At 56.3% G+C, this 22,671-nt stretch overlaps 1 protein-coding gene across 1 annotated transcript in view; it reads right to left on the reverse strand.

Annotated features, from left to right (window-relative positions):
- Positions 1-1,986: 1,986 nt before the first annotated feature.
- The window catches only part of LOC144732008 (paladin-like), a 33,382-nt gene continuing 12,697 nt past the window's right edge, over positions 1,987-22,671 (reverse strand). The window contains 12 exon segments of the mRNA XM_078613189.1: positions 1,987-8,092; positions 8,095-8,163; positions 8,166-8,268; positions 8,609-8,764; positions 13,768-13,908; positions 14,242-14,313; positions 15,331-15,471; positions 16,992-17,192; positions 18,351-18,530; positions 19,176-19,292; positions 19,955-20,089; positions 21,145-21,240. Of these exon segments, the coding sequence (XP_078469315.1) occupies positions 7,965-8,092; positions 8,095-8,163; positions 8,166-8,268; positions 8,609-8,764; positions 13,768-13,908; positions 14,242-14,313; positions 15,331-15,471; positions 16,992-17,192; positions 18,351-18,530; positions 19,176-19,292; positions 19,955-20,089; positions 21,145-21,240 (1,539 nt within the window). The 3' untranslated portion in view covers positions 1,987-7,964.

Consider the following 22,671-nt stretch of genomic DNA (forward strand, 5'->3'; position numbering starts at 1 on the left):
AACATTCCCTCCCGAATCTAACGTCTCCATCGGCAATCGACATATGCAGAAATCAAATTACAAATCCACTCGTCTAAAACGTGGCCCTGCTGCCTCGGAGAACGAGTCACCCCTTAACCCGATATTACTGCTCGCAACAACGCGTGGTTTGTGTTTTGCCAGAGGGAAGAAAAAAAACACAAAACCCAATCTCGAGCAATGACAACAACATGTGACAATTTCCGCCGTACGCAGTTGCAAAGCCACGTTTGGCACTCTGGATGAAACAGCGCACTCGTGTGCCACACGCACACGTCTCTGTTCGTTGTCCCCCCCCCCCCCCGTTCTGCGCGAGGTTTCCTCCGGGTTCTCCGGTCTCCTCCCATAGCTGGTTTTGCCCAAAACCACCCAATGCCCAAAACTTGCCCGCAAATGATTTAATTGAGATCACACACAGCAGCGACATCACGCCCTCCCTCCCCCTTTACTGCCAAGACGTGGCAGGATCCTCCCGAAAATGAGTCCTGACACTCGGTGAGGATTTCCTGGGTAAACAAACGGAGCAATAATAATGAATAATAATAAATAAAAATGACTTTCTGTCCCAAATGTTTGGCATTCTGTGATGCACAAATAGATGTGGCTTGGCAGCGCTGGGATGGGCCGCGGCGGATGAACTCTGCCACGTCTCGCGGAAGAAAATCTCGTCCACGTGACTGAGCCAAGAGTGAAAAACATGAGCCATCGTGTTTCATAATTCTACGGATGCAGAATGAATTACATCTACAACTGAATATAAACATTTTGTAATGTGTCCCAAAGTGCATTAATTTACACGTAGAGTGTCACGGTCAAACACGGTGATTCATAATTGTTGTTTGGTCTGACCCAATTTGTGTCGTCAAGGCCCTCCACCACCCGACGAAACCAAATTAATTGAATTGTCCTGCGTACAAGCGGGTAGCGATGCGCCAAAGCGTTATTTTCTCAGCTTGCCGGTGAGGGGGAAGAACAACTAGGTCCGCGAAGTCTCATTGAGACTCCGTCAAACATCATCGGGACGACAAACAGGATGGCATTGTGACCTTCTGGATCTGCATTCTAACTTCTTTCCCGCCATATGAATGTGGAATATCCACGCCCGGCTACGGAGATGAGTACCACCCAACCTCATTTGAGCGGGGAGTCGAACCGCATTTTATTTTTGGAACTTCAATAAAAAACACGGATTTACAGCCATTGATGAATCCCCATCCCATGTCAGTCAAGGGGTTTGTTTGAGCATACTTCACCACGCTGGTCAGTGCGGGTTGGTGAGGTTGGAGCGTCAAGGACCGACTCAGACGCCACTCACCACTCATGTTGGTCATGGCCAGGACTCAAACTCGGGTGTCTGAATTCAAAGGGCAGCGCGTGAACCGCAGCCGAGGCGTTCCGACACGGATGACTATGAAAAATGTTGAATCGCGTTGCTTTTCCTTCGGACTGAAATTCGCTGGGATGTCGGGCGGGCAGGTCGTTGCGCAATCCTCCGGACAGTGCGAATGTGTTTGGAATGTTGTGAAAGCCTATATGTCTGCACCGAATTACTTTTTTTTTTACCATCGCTCGAATCCCACGTTAAAACATTGCAACCGTGTGCTTAGTGTTGACTACTGCGTTCCATTTCGTTCTGTACTTGTGGTTACTACGGTGTCCTTTGCGTCTGCACTCTTACTCTGTTTATGATTTTAACTCGGAGTCCTTTGGCCTAGATGCTTCCTCTCTGGGCGATGACGACGCGAGGACGCGAACCGCTCCACAACTTCACCGACGCGTCAAGGACGAGGTCAAGCGGTCACCGCGACCACTGCCACCGCAACTCGCAATCTCTCTCGCTCCCTTTTTTTCTGCCAGGGCTGATGAATTTAATCGAGCCAGGGCTCTCTTGGAAGCCCATCCTTGAATTGGCGACGTTGCAGGACTCCCCAGGATGCTAAATTCCCGAGAATAAAGCAAAACGCTATGTTCGTTCCATTTACATTTTATGTCTTTTGCATTTATGACATTTTGCATTAACAAAAAAACGTGTCTCCCGAATCTCCAGCACGGCTCGATCCGATACCAAAATACGTCGAGTGTCGAGAGAAGGGAAAATAAAATTACAAGTTATATATTTATTTATACAAGTAACATTTCATCCGCGATCCGCTTCCAGCGGCGGTGGCGGCACCACACGGTGCCTGGCGTGCGCCAATCACATCGCCCGAAACCCATAAACCCCCAAAATCCGGCCTTGCGTTCGACGTGCGGGCAACAACAGCCCCCGCGTGCTGGCGGGGGACGGCTACGACCGCTCCAGGTGCGGCTGCTGAGCATCAGCGCAGGTGCGTCCCGGCGCTCTGCGTCCGTCTCGCGTGGAGCGGCCTGCCGACACAGGTTCAGTGCAGCGGCGGCGCAGTAAGGTGGGCGGGAGACCGTGCCCCGCGTGGAGCGTGGGGTCGTTCTCGCGCGTGCTCCTGCGTGTGCCCGTGACCGTTACAGACGAGGAGCGGCGGCGTAGCGGTTAGAGCGCCGTGCTACGAACCCGGCGAACCGAGTTCGATTCCCGCTCACGGCTAACACCGGTGGTGATTATCTGAACCGGTCGTGGGCCTCCCCTAGGTCGACTCAGCCTCAAATGAGTACTTGGTGCGATGTGTAAACATCGCCACTGGGGAGACAAAGGCGGCCAGGCGTGGTGTTGGTCACCTACCCCGTCGTGTGTCGTCCCGGCCTTCATAGGTGCTGCTCGCTAACAGCACTTGCCCCAACAATCTCTTGAGGCTATCTGGGGGATCTTTGTCGTAACAGGTTTGCCATACACGCGGAACGACGTCCTTGCGGATGAGATTCTCCACCTGCAGGGGACTTTCCAGATGAAATCTTGAAATCGATACAGAAGAAATTAAAGTCGAACTCAAGAGCGAAACGAAAGTCCCGTGCCACGCATTTCTAAACAAAGCACGCCGACACGTTTGTCAAAAGTACCGTGGCGTGTGGCCTCAACGTGGAAAAGATATGTAGGCGACGTTTCAGGCAATCACCCTTCTTCATCGGCCATAACATTTTGCGTACCACGAAAAACCATTGCCTGGAACATAAAGTGCTATGTGCTTGAAGAAGGTTCAATGCCTGCAACGTCGCCTACTATATATATATTTTTTCCCTTCAAGGTCACAGTGCTGTTGATGAACGCGTTGAGTTGTTGTTGTTTGTGCACCGCTGCCGACGCAGCAGCAGCGGCATCGTCACAAAGTAATCTCTTTTAAAATTGTAAATAATTGTTCAAACGCAGCGCACACAATGTGTGCACCCAGAGCCAGGATAGCTGGAGGGGTCGTGATCAATAAAATGGAATAGCAGACGTGGTGGACGAGGGAAAGAGGGGGGGGGGGCGCTAATGGGAAGCGGCGGTGCACGATGGGCGGCGCGGGGGGCCTTGCAGTGGAAGATTTTAATTCGGCGCACGCTGCCAGCTGACACACGTGGCTAAAAAAACACACGAGGCCACTTGGCGACACGGAACAACGTCTGTGGAGCGAGCAAAGAAGCAAAACGCGTCAGCCCATACGGAGGACAATCGCCAGTAGGGACGATGACCCGATGGACGAGGCTGGTGATGGAACGGCAGCCGAAGGAGAAAATAACGGAGCGATGACATCAGCTTACGTGCAAGGAGGGGTGAGATGGATCGTGGCATCATGGGACCATTCGGGATGAAAGAAGCCTGCATCCAGCAGTGAACAGATCATGGTTGCTGCTGGGTCACGGGTCGCTAGCTACTTGCTCTGTGTAGCGTGGCAAACCTCACAGCGCGCGTCGGCGCGTCCCACTTAGAATCGGCATTGTCAAAGGGCCCCGCCTGCTTGCTTCTCCTCACATTGTCTGTACGATGTCACTTCTAAGCCGAGCAAAAACCCATAATCCGATTTCATTTTTTTCCGGTCATTGAGTTTCAGCTCGTGTAGCCGCACTGGGAAGTTGTATCATCATCATCATCATCATCCCGACGGTCGATGTAACCATTCCTCGATGCCAGGATAGTCATCGCACCCACGCTGGGCGAATTGCTTCACAACAACAATAATAATCATAATAGAAATAGATTTTTAAGAATGTAATTTTTTGGAGGATCAATGTTGCATCAGTTGCACAGACTGCGTTCAGAATCAGAACATTTACTTATTCTGGAGGAATCCGATGAGATTTCAAGCTCTTTTTCACAGATGCCCAGTAAATAAATGTTCAAACGTTGGAGCGGCTCAGGCGGTCAGGCCCACTGAGTGGACGGTTTTTGTCTCTCGAGGTCGAGGCGCGGCCTTCGACCATGTGACCCCGAACGCGCCCGTTCTCGTCGGATCGTGGAAGCTGAGCTGGGTTGAGGCTGCTCGATACTGAGAAATAAAAACTCACACGCGGGCGCTCGAAAAGCGCAACCGGCTGAAACTGAAATGCGCGGAGTGGCACATGCCCGTTACCCGGTGCTTTGAAGGGTCGGTGGATCACGCAGAGATTTCTTAAACTCCCATAAGCCACTGGAGCGTGAGGTGACCAGGAGGTTGCGGCACGGCAGGTGGATTGAATCCATCTGTGCAGAGCTCGCAGTGTTATCCCCTTGGGAGCCTCTCCTGAAATGAGACCCAGCGTGGCCCTGCTGGATAACACGACGAGAAACGCGCGCGCGCGCAGAATCGAAGGTGACACGGACGTGTTTCACAAAGTACACACGCGGGCGCGTTTATATATACACAGCACGCACGCACACAGCACGCACACACACAGCACGCACACACACACGCTCGCACACACACGCACGCACACACACACGCACACACACGCGCGCGCACACACACACACGCGCACACACACACGCACGCGTGCGCCGAAGAGTCGGAGTCTGGGTTGGAGACCCGACTGGGGTCAGGTTTGGGGCTGGCTCACGCAATGCATTTCGCTTCAAGCACACTAAGCCCACGAGCTATTTTTTCGTAACGCACGTGACATTGCGTGATGTTTCACTAGAAGTACCCATTCAATAAAAAAAATATCAAATTCACAGTTCTAAGTCGCTCCGCTGCTGGATGAAGGCCTCCCCACGTCATGTCACTCATGTAGGTTGTTTGACCATACTTCACCACGCTGGTCGGTGAGGGCCAGTAAAGGAGAGGCCTCAGTTTTCTAATCCCTCTTAAAATATTCATAACATCGTCGTCACTTTGTCAGACGGATGTTTAATTGCCGTGTTGCCAAATCCACTGCTCAATGAGCGTCAGTGAGGGAGAAGCGGGGGAATGGTCCAAGTGTCACCACCACCAGAGTCGGTGCAGGTGTCACCACCACCACCACCACCAGGGTCAGGGCAGGTGTCACCACCACCACCAGTGTCGGTGCAGGTGTCACCACCACCACCAGTGTCGGTGCAGGTGTCACCACCACCACAAGTGTCGGTGCAGGTGCCCGGGGCAACTCACACACCGTGTTGGGCCACCCGATGCCTTCAATCTGAACCGGACGTATAACAGCCGACGCTGTGACATTGAAGCACCCCACCCCCTCCCCAAAGCGCGGGGCCCGGGGCAGTCACTCCGATTCGCCGTGTACCCCCGGAACAGCTCTGCGCACTAGCGACGTTCGCCGCGGCTGGAAATCAGCAACTCTGGTCGCCGGGTCCATCGCGCAGCAGAGCGCCGACGAGGTCATCGACTCACACGCGCTCGGCCTGGTCGCACACGCGGGGATCACTCCGACGAGCGGCGGCAGTGGCACGACCATCGCGTGCGCAGCTGGTGCAACTGCACTGGGGACCGGCCCCCGGGCTAAGCCAAGCACGCCACGCCCCACAGTGATCAGACGTCGTGCTTCAAATATAGTTTAAGCTCAAACGCGTAGAAATACTGCGTACATACTGTATATTCGTAAGTAAATTATACGTTCGCATTATTAGTTTTCGGCCTATATATTATGACAGATTATGTTTTTATATATATGTACACACATCATTCTCTCTATTTATGTACAAAAGCAGAAATTGATCATCAGTCCTGATCTATCCACTGCTGGACGAAAGGCCTCCCCAAGCCATCGCCATCTCTCACGGTCTCGCGACACGACGATCCGTCTTGCTCCCGACACTTTCAGCGCTCCATCTCCGAAGGTGCACGTCCTCTCGTGCGCGTTCCCCGCTGTGCGACTGACAAAAAACGCTCCTCCCAGATCCCTCGGCAGTCAATCGAATTGCGACTGCCATAAGAACGTGGAATTGGCGCCAATGGCTCAGGGCCGGTGGCGACCGAGGTCGCACGCCGGTTTGCGGGGGAGGGGGAGAGGCGCCGACCTTGACGTGTGGAGTGCGCGTGGGCCCTGCGGAGCGACGGCCCCATGGGAAATTCACCGCGGTCCCGACAATGTCGCACGAACGCACGGTAAACAACAACTTGAGCACCACGTGCCGAGCGAGACCACGGTGACCGGCACTGGCGTCGGGGTTGACAGCGTGGGAAACGGACGCACGCACGCGAACGCGCGCACACGAACACGTAACAAGCGGCACGGCCGTGCGGACGCGAAAAACAAATAAACACCATCGCCGGGCAACGGCAGCTCCAGCGTCAGCGCGGGTCTCCCCGAGCGGGTCGCCCGTGCCGTCCCAATGGGCACCGCAGGGCAAGGGCCACTCCAACGGACGACGTGACGCCGCCTCTCCCTCGCAGCCTCCTCCCCTCGTGCTGCCCGGCGGGTGGAATTCCCTCCCATCGGCTCCCTCGCCACGTTCCCGCCACGGGAACCGTCCACCGCTGGATTGAGGCCTCCTCCGCACAGGTTCCTAGGGAGCATAGAGTAGAAGTGCGCGCTAGGTGCCCCTGCTGGGAGAGTCCCCACGAGAGAATATTTTCTGGCCCACTCTTCGACGCCGTCCGGACGTCTTGCAAGAGGTGGCGGCGCTCACACTGTACCCCCACCGCGCGCGGCGGTGACCTGCCGATCGGCCAACTGCGGTGCAGCCGTCTCCGCTGCAGCCCGGGTGGACAGAGGCGGTGGTGGTGGAGGAGGAGGAAGAGGGAGGATTCGAGAAGCTGGTCCCATTGTTTAAAAGCTGCCGTGCCGTGAGACGGAATCGTAAGCCCAGTGTGCTGACCACGGCACCGCAGCCGGTCACCGACGCTGCCCGTTGCTGCCCGTGTGGCATGACAGTGGTGGCGTGCCCCTCTCTCAGTGGGACGTGTCCCGTGTTGCAAATCTGCCGTCGTCACCCATCGTCGTCTCTCTCCCCAAGTTCCCGTAACCTCGTCGGTCGATCCAAGGAAGGCGTCGGTTCTCATCTCGAGCGCGATCACCGCAAAGGCTCTTTTTGCCGCTCGCTGGCTGCTCTGCGTCACCGTCAATGACAAAAATGAACATTTGTATATATTGTCGCCGCGGTCACCTTTGAAAACTCTTTTAGCAAAACATACTGGAGCCTGCGTGAGCGCTGGTAGATGCCAGTAGGAGTGGAACGCGAGAACGAGGAGGACATCATTCATGAGGAATAACGCTCAAAATCACGGACGAAAACAACAACACCGGAAGCTAACATCGCATAAGCAACACTGCCATAACAATTATACGGGCAGGGTACACAGGGGTTAAATTCAGGTCACAAAAGGGTCCCGGGGAGGAGGGCAGGTTACGGAGGGGTCACGCGTACGTGGCGACGCAGTGCAGGGGAGCGAGTTCCCACCAACGCCGTCACCTCGTGTCGGCTCCGCTCGCCTGCAGCGGAGCTGCCGGAGAGACGTGAACATGCAGCGGCTCGACGGGTGAACCGGAGCCGCGCTCAGCTCGAGTGCAGATGCCACGCTCTCTCGTTTTTTTGGAAGCGGAAAGTGCTACCAAGTGTCTGCCCCGAGAGCGACCCTCGGAATCGCTGCTGGGCACGGGGCGGTCCACGCCAACTCACCCCGGAGCGTCCCACCAGTCAACGCATCTCACGCAAACGGCTCGGCCCGATCACCCGCGGACACGCTGGGCAAGAGACCGCGTTCTTCCTCGCCACGGTGGCAGCGGCGGCCGTCGACGTTGCCGGCACCGCCGGCCCGCGCGGTCTCGCCCTCGCGTCGCCCGGCTCGGCCCGCGGCGGGCAGTCGTCGACGCCTCCCGGCGGCGGGGATGTGGCTGCGCGCGGGACGCCGCGTCACTTGAACTCCCCGCGGGGCGGCAGCATGCGTGGGTAGCGGTGGCGCCAGCGGTGGCGCAGGCGGCACAGCGGAGACGACTCGGGGTCCTCGAACTCTGCGAAGCCGAGCCGGTCCAGCAGGTCATAGACCCCGGCGCGCGCGGCCACCTGGGACGTCACCGACGTCATCACCGTGGTCATCCTCATCGCCGTCATCATCGTCGTCGTCTTCCTCATCATCATCGCTGTCATTGTCGCCATCATCACTGTCATCATTAGCGTTGTAATCATCATCATTACTGTCATTGTCGTCATCACTTGTAATCGGCGTCACAATCATCTTCACCGTCATCATCATCATCACTGTCATTGTCGTCATCATCACCATCTTAATTATTGCCGTGATCACCATCATCCCCGTCGTCGTCATCGTCGTCATCGTTTGTCAAGCCTCACCTGGCTCATCCAGAGGGAGAAGGGCCGGTCCCAGTGCGAGCCCTTCTCCAGGTGCAGGTAGGTGTTGTAGAGGATCAGGTAGATGTAGCGCTCCAGCCGCTGCAGGCTGCGCAGACGCAGAGACGCCCGCTCCTCCTCCGTCTTGGCCATGCGCACCTGGGCCCCGACATCAACATCACCACCGTCATCACCATCACCACCATCCCCATCACCGCCAATCACAGACATCACCACCATCAACAGCAGCACCACCACTCCAGTTACTCTCATCGCTACCACCACAATCAACACTGTCACCGCCATCACCATCGCGGCCATCACCACCACCATGACTGCCATCTCCACCATCACCGCATCTTCACCCGTACGCATCACCACCATCACAACCTTTATCTTTCATCGCATCATTCATAATTTAAGAGAGCATCTGGTAGTGAGTTCTGCCTGCTCCTCCTGTGCGCTGGACTCCTTTTATTCGAGGATTGAAGATTTGAACCTTAAGTCGGCTGCAGCAGGAGTCATGGCACTCAGGTCCAGGGTTCGAATCTAGGTTGCAGCCGCCCATCGCCAAACTAAACTAAACTTAAACAATGTTTTTATTTTACCAGGTAAGGCCCATTGAGCTGCTATATAGCTCTTGCTCAGAAGCGACCAGGCGACAAATGATAGCTCAACGAAGTGGCGTATATTATCACGTGGAAATTTATAGCAGCCAAATACTCTAAATGCATGCTTCTAAACGTGGAGGGAAAACCCGGAGGACCCGGAGAAAAATACACTCGACCACGGGGAGAGAGACATTCAAACTCCAAATATACAGGCATCAGGGTCATGATCGAGCCTACGACCTCCTGTATACCAGGCGAGGTAGTTAACATGTCACCACCGTGGTGAGATGTTAACTGCAGGGTCTCCAGCGTGGCGACTCGCTCAGCCCGCACACCAGCGACTTCACGAGCCACCCCGTCGAATTCTCAATTGGGTTCCGTTCGCAATTTGGCCGAATTCCAGCTCCGAGAATCGCACATGTCGGTTTGATTGACGCGCGATGGACACTCTCTGCAGGGCATGTGGAGGGGCGCGCCCTCCCGGGGAGCGGCTTCTTCGGAAGTACTTCTGTGAAGTCATCTTCCACGGGCCGTTCTCTGACACGGGGTGGTGCACCGCCAGCTGTCGGAGGTTTCGTCCTGGCCGCTTGACTCACGGCAGGAAAGGCACGAGCACGATTTTAATTAGGAAAAAAAACCCAAACGAGTGAAATGACTAAATAAATATCTAGATGGCCCCAAAAACACAAATACAGGACGTGCTGCTGATGCCAATGGTGGATCCGGGGGAGGGAAGGGGGTCAATCGGGTGATCCCCCCTGCCCCCCCCCCCTCTACTACCTTGAGACCCTGACAACGCCTTACTTTTTTTACTTTTAGCAGAGGAAATGCATTGAACGTTTTCACCTGTTTCATTATTCACGTCGGGCTCCGTCTAAAAAGCTTTCCAATTTGCGGACGTTTCTGGGTTCCGCTCAGCCACCACCACCACCGCCACCACCACCACCGCCACCACTGCCACCGCCACCACCACTACCACCGCGCGCTCTGAGACTGCACGGAGCCTTCCCCACGTCGGCTTCAGCGTCGCCAAACGTGGGGCGTCGGGAAAGTCACCGATTCTACCGTCCCCCCCCCCCCAACTCTTCCCTGCGATGTAACCACGGAGACTGGGCCTGGCCCACCACCCCGCAGGCCCGACGCGGGATGCGTTGCGGTGCGGGGAAGTGGGGGGAGAAGTGGTGGTTTGGAACGTCCGCAATTACGCGTGGAACAATGTGGGAGCAGATGGAAACAAAACCACTTGGGCAGCGGAGGGGATTGTGGGAGCCGTTCACGAGGAGTGGTATTGTGACGGTCGTCCCCCGTCGGGAGGTGAAACGTCAGGCTGAAGCAGCGGTCTCTCATTTCACAAGTTTTCTTTTCGCCTATGTTTTCATAAACACACACAATAAAAAGTAACGATCCCCCAGCGCACCGCTCGGGGCTTTACGGCGTCGGGCCTGCGTCAGCCGTTGCCAAGGGGAGCCTGGCTCCGACCAGAAGGCGCTCCCGGCCGAACATCCAGCGAGTGATGCACGCCGAGTGTCCGGCAGCGAAGTGCCGTCCCCTCTCCGGGGTCAAAGGTCGAGACGGGGTCAAAGGTCGAGACGACGGTGGAGACGGCTCCTCATCGCCTCCGTCAAACCCCAGACACGGGGTCGCACGGGGCTCCTCCGCCGCTGCGCATGGGCGCGCCAGGAGCAGTGAAGACTTCACACCGCGACCCCGGGAGGGACGCCCGGCGCCGGCACCGTGGGGATGACGGAGAAGCGAATAGTCGCGCCGCCTCAGCCACGCGCCCCACTTGGCCGTCGCCATGTGGAATCGCTGCGGGTCGGCGTGACCATCGCGTGAACAAATTTCCGAAGGCGCGGGAAAATGAGCCGGCCGAGCTCATACAATAAAAGACTTCTGAATGGAAAAAAAACAATAAAAAATAATTTAGAAAAAAAATCCCAGCCAAATTGCTTTTGAGCGTTGACGCAAATCGATCGCCATCAACAAATGAAAGCGCCACTCATTAGCGACGCTCGAGCAGCCCCGGGTGAGACCGTGGGCCGTCAGAAGCCGTGCCAATTCGCCCACGGTAATCATGGCAATAACAACGTAATTTATTCGTGGAGGAGAGCCTCCCCCGCCTCCCCTGATGCAACGCAGGGAAGCAATCGCGAGCCGTGCGGGGCAGCACTGGGCAGCTCTTGGCTCGTTTCTTGTCCCAATTTTTTCAGAGCCACACGGCGCCAAAGGCCTTCACCGCCACCTTAAACTAATCGGCCGAGTCACAGACCCTTGGACGAGCGAGGAGCAGCTCGGAGTAAAGTGCTGCGTGCGCGCTAAACGCCGCAATCGGGCAGGGTTGATCGTCAAACCCGGATGACCTTCGCACAGACGACCGGGGAGCGAGCGGTGCCCACGAACAGGGCGACACGTTCACCTCCCGCCGCGCGCCACTCCGAGACGAAGAAGCCGACGCCGCGAGCGAGCCGCCCGGGCCCCGCCGGTGCCGGCTCGGCCTGTGACGGCCAGCGGTCGTTGTGCTCCATGCCGGGGCCCGCTCTTCCCCGTTCACGAATCTGTCTGCTTCGCGTTCCCCCGTGGGTTCGTGGGAAGGGGGCATGAGAGTCCCGAAACTCTTGCTCTCGGGAGGGTTCCAATTGGGCAGTTCCCATTGGGCGTGCATCATCGCGTTGTCGCGGGACACCAGAGTGATCCGGAGGCAGCCGCACCACGCGAGGGGATGACGGTAGAGAGATCGTCTCGTGGGCGGGAGCGGCACGGATTGTCGCGTCACGAGACCGCGAGGAGGCGGCCTTCGTGCAGCAGTGGATTGATGATGGCTGACGATGACGATACGTCCATGAGCCAACCTGCTGCACTGCCGCCGCATGGCCGGCCTCCGAGCCCGGCACCAGAGCACGGGGCCGACCCGCCAGGCGGCACTCGGCCACGATCGGTCGCGCAGGACTGGAGTGTCTTAGCGGAGTGCGGTGTGGACCTGCGGCCCCCACTCGCATCGGAATCCGCCCCCCCCCCCCTCCCCCCCGTTCCCCGTCGCCGTTCGCCAGGTGAGATTCTGTACGTGAGGGCAGCAGCAGCGGCGTTCGCAGCTCCCCGTTACGTTCCCTCCCACACGTCAGCGGCGAGGCAAGTAGCCACACGCACCGACCAACCACCGTCACCCTGAGTGACTCACGGGGAAATCTTTCACTCGCCTCGGCAGCGTTATCCCCGCATTGCGAAGGGAGAACACTTGGGGTTAATAATTTCTGGAGATAATATTGTTAAATGTACCTACAATAAAACCATTGTCGTCATCAGCCATGGTCAATCTACTGCTGGATGAACACCTCCTCCCCAAGCCACTGCCACACTCATCAGCAAAGCTCCTTGCGCATGAGCCGATTTCATCACTCCGTCTCCTCGGCGAACCTCCCCTTCGACGCGTTCCATTCCTCGGCTGCCACTCCGTTACAGCTCTCTCAAGGCGTCGCCCACCATCGCTCCACGCCCTGCCGCGTCCCACTGAGGCGGACCACCCTCGACCCTCCGACTGTTTTCCCGGACGACCGTGCAGTGTAAAAAAAATTCTGGGAAAAATGTTCGACCTCGCGGAGCGACCGGTGTTAAAAGCGTTCACCGGGTACAGCGAGGACCCACTCTGTGTTCACGTGGCCATGGCTCTAGTGCGCAATGCAATGTCAATCGTTAAAACCTCCGGCCGACGGACCGCACGGCGGCAACCACGCCGGTCCACGCAACGCGCAACGCCGCGACCCACCCAGGCGCGATTCCTGTCCACGACACAGCGTGAGTCACTCGCGGTGATTTCGCGAGTGGCTCACGGTAAATGTTTCACTAAACCGGTGTTCTCCTCGGTTATACGATTACTGCGCCGCCGCGCGAGGTTAATGTCGTTAATGAGCAATCGGCTCCCCGCCTGGCCCGGTGCCCCCGGTGTTGATGCCCCGGTGAAGCGTCAGCACCGGGCCTCGTCACCGAACCGGCGCTGACCAGGGGAACGTGAGGGGGTAGGGAGCTAATGAAAGCCTCGTTTGTGGAACTGAAGAGGAGTGCGGAGAACAGAGGAGGATGGATAAGATGGCGGCCAAGGCCCCGCCGTGACGGCAGAAACGGCAACGTTGGCGGTTGTGGTCACGGTTGCGGCGGCGGGGCCCGTGGTTGTGAGGGGCGTCACGGTGGCTAGGAGATGTTAACTACCTCGCCTGGTATACAGGAGGTAGTGGGTTCGATCTTGACCTTGACGCCTGCTGCTGTAAATTTGGAATTTGCGTGTTCTATCTTCCCGCGTGGATTTTTCTCCGGGCCCTCCGGTTTTTCCCTCCGCATTTAGAATCAACATCACGCGTTCAGAGTATTTGGCTGCTAAAAATTTGCACGTGATGATAAGCCACTTCGTTGAGCTATCATCTGTGATAGCCAGGTCGCTTCTAAAAAAAATCAATACAGCTCAGTGGAGCCTTACCTGGTAAAGTAAAAAAGTTTAGTTAGTTGTGGTTGTTGTTGCTTGTGGCTGTCGTGCGGTCACGGTGGCTGCGACGGTTGTGGCACCTTGCGGTAAGTGCAGAAGATGACCTCGCGCAGGTGGTAGTGCATGGGCGTCATCGTCTCGCTCACGGCGTCCAGCGCCGCGTCCACCTCACGCTTCATCTCCGGCCCGTCCGGCAGCATCCGCAGCAGCTCCAGCACCGCCTGGCGGCACAGAGTCGCGGAGAATCCATCCGTGCGGATCTCCACCCGCCGACGGTGGCGCGCCCGCAGCGCGGCACGCACGCGGAGCGGCGTGGCGTCGGGGGTCACGTGACCAGTCCACGTCTCCTATTCGTCGTCGTCATCATGTCACGTGACCCTGACGCCGGCACACAACGGTCTACTCTTGCGGACGACATCAGGTGATCTTGAGAACAGGACGCCTCCTCGGTATGACCATCGTCACATGGTCAGATCAAGAAGGCGTCTACGTCCAGCAGTGGATAGATCACGGCTGATGATGATGATGATATCGGATGGGAGACGTGGACTGACCTCGAACTCGCCCTTGGTGTACTTGGCATCGGGGACGCTGACCATCTCCTCCTCCGTGTCCACGGGGAAGCCCTGGCAGGGAGAGGGGAGACATCGTCGCCACCGTCACCACACCGTGCGTGACCTGCCCATCATCCCTCCCTCCGGTGGTCGATAAAACGTGTACCACTTTGCGGGGCAGTCAACAGCGGTTGTCCTACAGATAGACTTGCCCCTCGCTGTAGGACAGTGGACTTTCCACCACTGGCTCAGGGCTGCAAATAGACGATGAGCACCTCCTCATTCGTGTCGGAAGTCACTTTTAAAAAGCCAAACGAGCTTGCTTGATAAGACTGCATCTCTGCAAAGGGCACGGACAGACCCATGCTTGAAATGACACTCGGGGACAAAAAGGAGGAACGCGTGGATCAGAGAACATGAGCAAGTTACAAACGGAATTTAAATCCCCGATGCAGCAGTGGCAAGAAGATGATAAAGAACACGGAGAGATGCACAACTGCAATTACAATGAGACCCATGCAGACCAGCATAAGTGATTTTACCCACAATGCTCCACACATAAAGCGAGGTTGTGTTTGCATTGCTCTTTGTGTCGCACGGGGTCCCGTATTTTTACATGGTGTGCTCGTACCAAAATAACAGAGCGCTCCTGCTGCCCCTACTTGTCTGACACTCCTTCCCCGCAGCAGTCTGCGCTGCTCACTCCCTGCTCCTGTCAGAGGTTAGGCTCAAGGCACGTCCCCTGCCGTGACCGAATATCCCCGACCTCCCCCCTTCCCGTATCGCGTCTACTCGCACGGTCTAGACAGCCGTCCTCTTGCAGCCGCACGGCGTCTTGAGACACAGTTGCAGCCGGGAAGAGCGGTCGCGAGCCTATCGGAGCGAGCAACGGGTCAATACCCGGCCGGGTACGGGTAGCCGTGTATCGGGTAGGGTACGGGTATCGGGTACCCGATTGCGACCTCTGACGCTGGTGACATCCGTCTGGGCTCTGCGCGTTCGTATTTCCATTGCAACCCGCGAGCAAGTGGGAATCCGGCCCCCGGAGAGAGAGGGGGGGGGTTTGGGGGGGGGTACCCCCACACGCACGTTGACGTGCCACAGGAAGAGCACGGCTGTGGCCATGGCGGTGGTGGTGCGGCTGCCGCCGCTGTGGCAGCTGAAGAGGAACGCGGCGCTCGCCTCCTCCGCCAGGGTCACCTTGAAGAGGTCGAGGAGGCGGTCAAAGTCCTGCGGCCGGGGGGAGAGGCGGAGGAGGGGGCGCGCGCCCGGCACGCGTCGTTTAAGGTGGTTTGGTAAACAAAAAATAACGACGAACGGACGAACAAAAAATTGGCTTGTCCGTGAATTCCATTTGGTGGATTCCGTAAACGATTCCCTTTCTTGGAAATGACGGGAGCGATAACATTCACAATGAAGTAAATAGAAAATGAAAACTGGGCACGAGCGTTAAATGGGTGAAGCCGTGCCCACGACTGCATCGGTCTCTCCTCTTTCGGAGAATCACTTTCTCATTCACTTCATTTGAAATGTTCACCTTCTCGTTCACTTTCTTTAAATATTCACTCTCTCGTTCACTTTATTTGCAATATTCACTTTCTCATTCACTTTCTTTGAAATATTCACTTTCTCGGTCACTTTTTTTCTAAATATTCACTCTCTCGTTCACTTTCGTTGAAATATTCACTTTCTCTTCCTTTGAAAGTGGATGTCCGAAAGACGTGAGACCGATGCGCTGCGGGCACGGCTTCACATTGCAAGAAAGGTCCCATGATGTAGCTGCTCGCCCCGAGCTCTCAATGTCCTGTTAGTGGCATTGTCCTTGGCGTCCTCTGGTCTAACACTGTTTGAGTCTAGGCCCCCTGAAAGCTGTCTCTGGTGTGGACCAATCAGTTTCAGGGACAATGCATCAAGTACCACCAGAGCGTGTGTTTTGTTTGCATGCTCACCACAAGTACGTGTGGTTAATGCAGACAGGATTGCTTGCAAAATGTTTCTATTGGGTGTTTTAGCATATTAACCCAACTGTTTTATTGCCAGAAAGGGTAAAACCTATTCTTATACGGCTTCACCCATTTAACACTCGTGCCCTTGCTTTCAATTTATTCGGTGAACGCGTGTTTGTCTTCTACGATTTCTATTTTCTTAATTGTTCACGTTATCGCTCCACGTTCACTTCGGTGAGCAAGATCCCTCCTGTCGACAAGGGTACCCTTGTCGAAAGAGCTCTCCTTGTCGAAAGAGCTTTCACCACTGGCTAAACCAAAGTTCATTCCATACGACCCGTGACCACACGAGGCCTCCCGCTTTCACGCAGCCTGCAGGCATTGTTCGTTTAACACGTAGGCTTTTTTTTGGGTTAGATCGCATAAATATATAAATGTGTCGCCATCACCCGACACAGCCAATTAGTAAGGTTTGGCACGAAAACGAAACGTGCCAATTCGATACTAGTACAGCACACCGGTGTGTTGGAGAGCAAATCCACAACATTTACACTCTGAGTACGACGTTTCGCGGGTAATTAATACCGGCATCATCAGGCAAGAGTCAGATTTGTTGTTCGTCTCTGCAAAGATCGCACTAATTGGGTACCGGAGGGGAATATCTTCCCCTTGGCAACAACCACCGCATTTCTCACGTGAGCGCCACGCTCAGTCACTACTCAGTCACTTCTCAGTCACTCCTCAGCCACCCCTCCAACCATGCCCGGCGTCTGCCCGCAAACCCCCACACCGTGCGAGCCCCACCTGCTCGGAGGGGGCCGCCCCGTCGGGCAGGGGCAGCCGGTGGTAGCGCAGCTGCGGGTGCAGCGAGCGGCGCAGCGCGGCGTGCACGCCGGCCGGAGTCTCGCACGCGTGGAACGCCTTCACCTGCTTCTCGTCGTCCTGCCACGCCTCCAGCCAGCCCGGTGCCGCGAGCACGCGCGCCTTGAGCTCCCGCTCCACCTCCTGCGGAAACAACAACAACAACAAAACGGGTGACGCTCTCCATAGGGTGACGTGACGTTCAGCGAGGCACCGTGGGTGACGTGACGCTCGGTGAGACTGGAGCGGAGGAGGAGGAGAAGTTGTTGCCGTTGTGGTTCTCGGTGTTGGATGGCTCCGGGTAAAGAGAAGGCTACAAACTCCACTCCGAGTTGGTAAACTATCTCAGGTGGCAATGCACGCAGGCGGATTTTACCGAGACTCTGGAATTAACAGGGAGTAGCTTCTCACACAGAGACCCGAGGACTCACATATAAACCCACAGACCTCCTTAGTGATGCAAGGACTCACATAAATGCATAGACTCACATAGACATCTCTACAGTCACAGTGAGACCCCAAGAACCACATGGAGACCTACAGACTCGCATCGAGGCACAAGGAGTCACTCTAATGCCCTGGCAGTGGCTTTGTTTAATTTCTTTTGAAATCTAATTGCTTTAGAACTGCTTGTTGTGTTTAGTTTGTTGTCCTTCCCCCGCACCTCCGAATAACATGGTTGGCTACGTGCGGTGCGAAAGAAGTTCAACATACACACGTGCACCAGACAGACACAGGTGTCTCCACCAGGAGACCTCGTCTGGAGGGATGAATTCATCCCGGTCACCAATTGCCTTGCAATAAAAACCAAAATCCATGCCAATGAATTTGCCGCTCCTCTTAATTTGGTGAAAATTCCAGCTCTGAAAATCAAATAAAAAAATCGGGTGTCTGTCATGGGACGTGATTCTGTAGCTGGGGGCGAGCGGGCAAACGCTGCCCCCTACTGAGTGAGCCAGCAATGAGCAGCACTCAGAGGTAGCTCTGTGATGCACGCTTCTGTGGGCCGACAGCACACTCGAGGTGACACTGACGTTAGTTTTCACGCGATTGGGAACATCAGGAATTCATCGTTTGGCTCATTCTAGGGCGCTGAGCCAGCGACTGTGAGGGCCTGAGTTCAATCCCCTGATTGATGTCACCACCTCACTCTTGCACGTGGGCCGATCTTGTTGCACCCGTGTTTGTGTGTGTGCGGTGCATGCGAGCGCGCGTGTGGTGCATGTGTGTGCGGAGCGTGTGGTGCTTGCTTGTGGGCCGTGTGTGCGGCGTGCGTGCGTGCGTGTCCGCCGCTCTCCTCACGTCTATCTGCTCGGGGTTGCCGGCGGGCAGCACAATGGCTGTGTGCGGCTGTGCGCGCTCGCGCGGCGTGTAGGTGTTCCCGCTGGCATCCAGCACGACCTCCCCGCGCAGGTTCACGCTCGCCACGGCCCCGTGGGCCCGCCGCTCCCCCGTCAGGTAGCTCAGCACGTGGGACAGGCCCTGCTCACGCCGAACATCGTCGAGAAACATCGCTGAACATCAACGCGGCCAGACCGAACGTTACCAAACATCGCCACCGTGCCCAAAATCAGCAGCACGGTCAGAAAACCACCGCACCGCACCACCACCACTCAGAGACACTGTGACATTGACGGCGACCTCACGCACGCGTCCACGCAAGCACAGGACAATGACAAAGGTCCTCCTGTGTAGCCTTGACAGACTGTTGGGGCAAGTGCCGTTCGCGAGCACGTATGAAGGCCGGCATGGCACGCAAGGCGGTGAGTGGTCAACACCGCTCCTGGCCACCTTTGTCTCCCCAGTGCAGATGTTTACACACCGCACCAGGTATTTACCAAGAACTCAAACTAAAGGAGGCCCAGGACCGGTTCAAATATTCGCCACTGTTATTAGTCGTGAGCGGGAATCGGGCTCGGGTCGCACTGCTGCCACACACACACATATACACACGTGGACACGTACATGCACACACACGCGCGTGCACACACACATGCACACACACATGCACACGCATGCACACATGCGTGCATGCACACAAATGCACACACACATGCACAAACACATGCACACGCACGCACATGCGCGTGCACACACGCATACACGCACGCACACACGCATGCGCACCTCTGAGCTGGGCTGGGCCATGCCGTAGACCGGGAGTTTGGGGACGCGGCGGAAGTTTGCGACGTGCATCTCACGCTTGGAGCTCATCACGTCCAGGTCGACGTGATCGTCCGCCACCTGCGTTGGACAACCGCTGCTGACTTCCCCGCAAAAAGTGGTGCTCATTTTATTGACTTACCCCCCCCACCCGTCCAAGGGATGATTGGCCGAGGCAGCTCCCGGCCAAGATTTGGAACTCGCAACCTTCCAATTTGCGAGCCGCTCGCTCTACCGCTGAGCCACCTGGCTGGACAGAAAACAAATATCCCCCGTGTAGCCTCTACGGACTGTTGGGGCAAGTTCTGTTAGCGAGCGCCTATGGCCAGACAATACACGTACATACAAACACAGGCGTGGTATCTGTCCGTGTCAAGGGCGTGTGTGCGTGTGTGTGTTATGTGAATGAAGAGCGGTAGTGGTTAGCATAGTGAGGGATGAACCCAGTGACCCGAGTTGAATTCCTGCTCACAGCCAACACCGGTGATGATTATCTGAAACGGACCTGGGCCTCCCCTAGGTAGACTCAGCCTCAAATGAGTACCTGGTGTGCGGTGTGTAAACATCGCCAATGGGGGTTACACAGGGCGGCCGGGCATGGTGCTGGCCACCCACCCCCTGGTGGTGCTACTCGCTAACAGCACTTGCCCCAACAGTCTGTGAAGGCTACACAGGGGGGGATCTTTTTTTTCTGTGTGTGTGTGTGTAAATGTGCGTGTGTGTGTGCGCGTGTGAGCAGTGACCAGAATGCGCGTGCCGGCGGTGATGAGCTCCGGGGGCGCCCACAGCTCCGACACATCGCTGCGCGCCAGCAGCCTCAGCAGCTCGGGGTGGCGGCGCATCCACACGCTGAATGGCAGCGAGAAGGCCAGCCTGAACTGAGCGCAGCGCCACACACACAGATACCCTACAGCAGCACACACACAGAGATACCCCCATAGCGGCACACACACAGATACCCCTATAGCGGCACACACACAGACACTCCCATAGCGCCACACACACACCTGTAGCGCCACACACACAGATACCCCCTATAGCAACACACACACAGACACCCCTATAGCGGCACACACACACACAGATACCCCCTATAGCGACACACACACAGACACCCCTATAGCGGCACACACACACAGAGATACCCCCATTGCGGCACACACACAGAGATACCCCCTCTAGCGCCACACACACAGATACCCCTGTAGCAGCACACACACACAGATACCCCAATAGCGGCACACACACAGATACCCCTATAGCGGCACACACACAGACACCCCCATAGCGCCACACACACACCTATAGCGCCACACACACAGATACCCCCTATAGCAACACACACACACACACAGACACCCCTATAGCGGCACACACACACACATAGATACCCCCTATAGCGACACACACACAGACACCCCTATAGCGGCACACACACACACAGATACCCCCATTGCGGCACACACACAGAGATACCCCCTCTAGCGCCACACACACAGATACCCCTGTAGCAGCACACACACACAGATACCCCAATAGCGGCACACACACAGATACCCCTATAGCGTCACACACACAGGTGAGTCCTCACACACACACATACACACAGGTGAGTCACACACACACACACAGGTGAGTCCTCACACACACACACAGGTGAGTCACACACACACACACAGGTAAGTCCTCACACACACACACACACAGGTGAGTCCTCACACACACATACACACAGGTGAGTCACACACACACACAGGTGAGTCCTCACACACACATACACACAGGTGAGTCACACACACACACAGGTAAGTCCTCACACACACACACAGGTGAGTCACACACACACACACAGATACCCCTATAGCGGCACACACACACACACAGGTAAGTTCTCACACACACACATACACACAGGTGAGTCACACACCCACACCTGCTCGTGCAGGTAGAAGTTGAAGCACAGCAGGTAGTAGCAGCGCTCGAGGCTCCCGAGCAGCCGGTGCAGGGCGGTCTCCCTCTCGCCGGATCCCTGCAGCCGGCGCCGACCCCACAGGGCCGGCGTCGGCACCGGCAAAATGCGAACGGTGGGAGAAACGAGACGGCGGGCGCGACGCAAACGGAGGCCGTGCCGAGCGCCATCGCCCCGAAACGTGAAGCCGAAACGAGACGGCGGGCGACACAGCCATCGCCTTCCGCCATTACAACGGTACGAATACCAAATGTGCCATCCATGTGTAATGTGAGGATATATCCGGCTCACTGACGTATCACAACTCGTCATGATGATTGGTGGAAACGTACCACGTGACCCGGGTATTAAATAGGGGTGGAGACGAACGGCACGTGGTCAGAACGGGAACGAACAGAGGAAGGGGGCCACGCGGGAGCGGGGCTCCGGGTTGCCACGTGGCGGTGCGTCTCTCTATCTGTCCCTCTCACGCTGCCTGTCACTCACTCACGCTGCCTGTCAGCAGTGTGAAGGAAAGCTGTAATACAAGTTGAATAAAAGACGGATTCCAGAAGTCGCCTCAACGACCTTTATTACACATGTATTACTACTGTTGTTGTTGTTGTTACGATTCATTTTCAGGGCTGCACGGAAGGAAATAACAAACATTCTGCACATTCGTAAACAACACTGCCTTCCTTAAGTGTAAAATGTATATACATACTTATCATCCCCATCCTGGATGGGTGAAATGGCGAGAGATGACTGGTGTGGTGTGCGATAAGAGGGTCTCAGTTTGTTTGAAGGGAAAAGTGTGTAGTGTATAGTGTAGTGTATAGTGTAGTGTATAGTACAAGACGGTGGTGAGGCCGCTGATGTTGTACGAGGCCGAGTGCTGCTGGGGCACAAGGAGAGAGGGAGGACTGAGCTACGGCAGTCACAGAGATGAGGATGCTGCGGTGGATGTTGGGTTTGACAAGGAAGGACACGGGGGGGGGGGGTGAGAAATTAAGAAGTGAGAGGAAGACTCAAGGTGGTAGAAATCACAGAGAAGATGAGAGAGAGAAAAGCCTCTGGGCGTGGCTCGGTCATGTGGAGAGACGACAGGGATACTGTGTGGGTCAGAAGGTGGCGAGTGATGCAAGTGGAAGGACAGAGATCAAGAGGAAGACAGAAGAAGAGGGGGTGGGGGGGGGGCGATGTAGTGCGATCGGACACGGTGGCACGAGGAGCGGAAAGAGAGATGGCGCAGGACGGGGCAGCGTGGAGACAGGGCAGCGTGGAGACAGGGAGAGCGTGGAGACAGGGCAGCGTGGAGACAGGGAGAGCGTGGAGACAGGGAGAGCATGGAGACAGGGAGGGAGTGGAGACAGGGCAGCGTGGAGACGGGGCAGCGTGGAGACAGAGCAGCGTGGAGACGGGGCAGCGTGGAGACAGGGAGAGCGTGGGGACAGGGCAGCGTGGAGACAGAGCAGCGTGGAGACAGGGCAGCGTGGAGACAGGGCAGCGTGG

The sequence above is a fragment of the Lampetra planeri genome, chromosome 41, assembly GCF_965212315.1.
Source record: "Lampetra planeri chromosome 41, kcLamPlan1.2.h2, whole genome shotgun sequence".
NCBI lineage: Eukaryota > Metazoa > Chordata > Hyperoartia > Petromyzontiformes > Petromyzontidae > Lampetra > Lampetra planeri.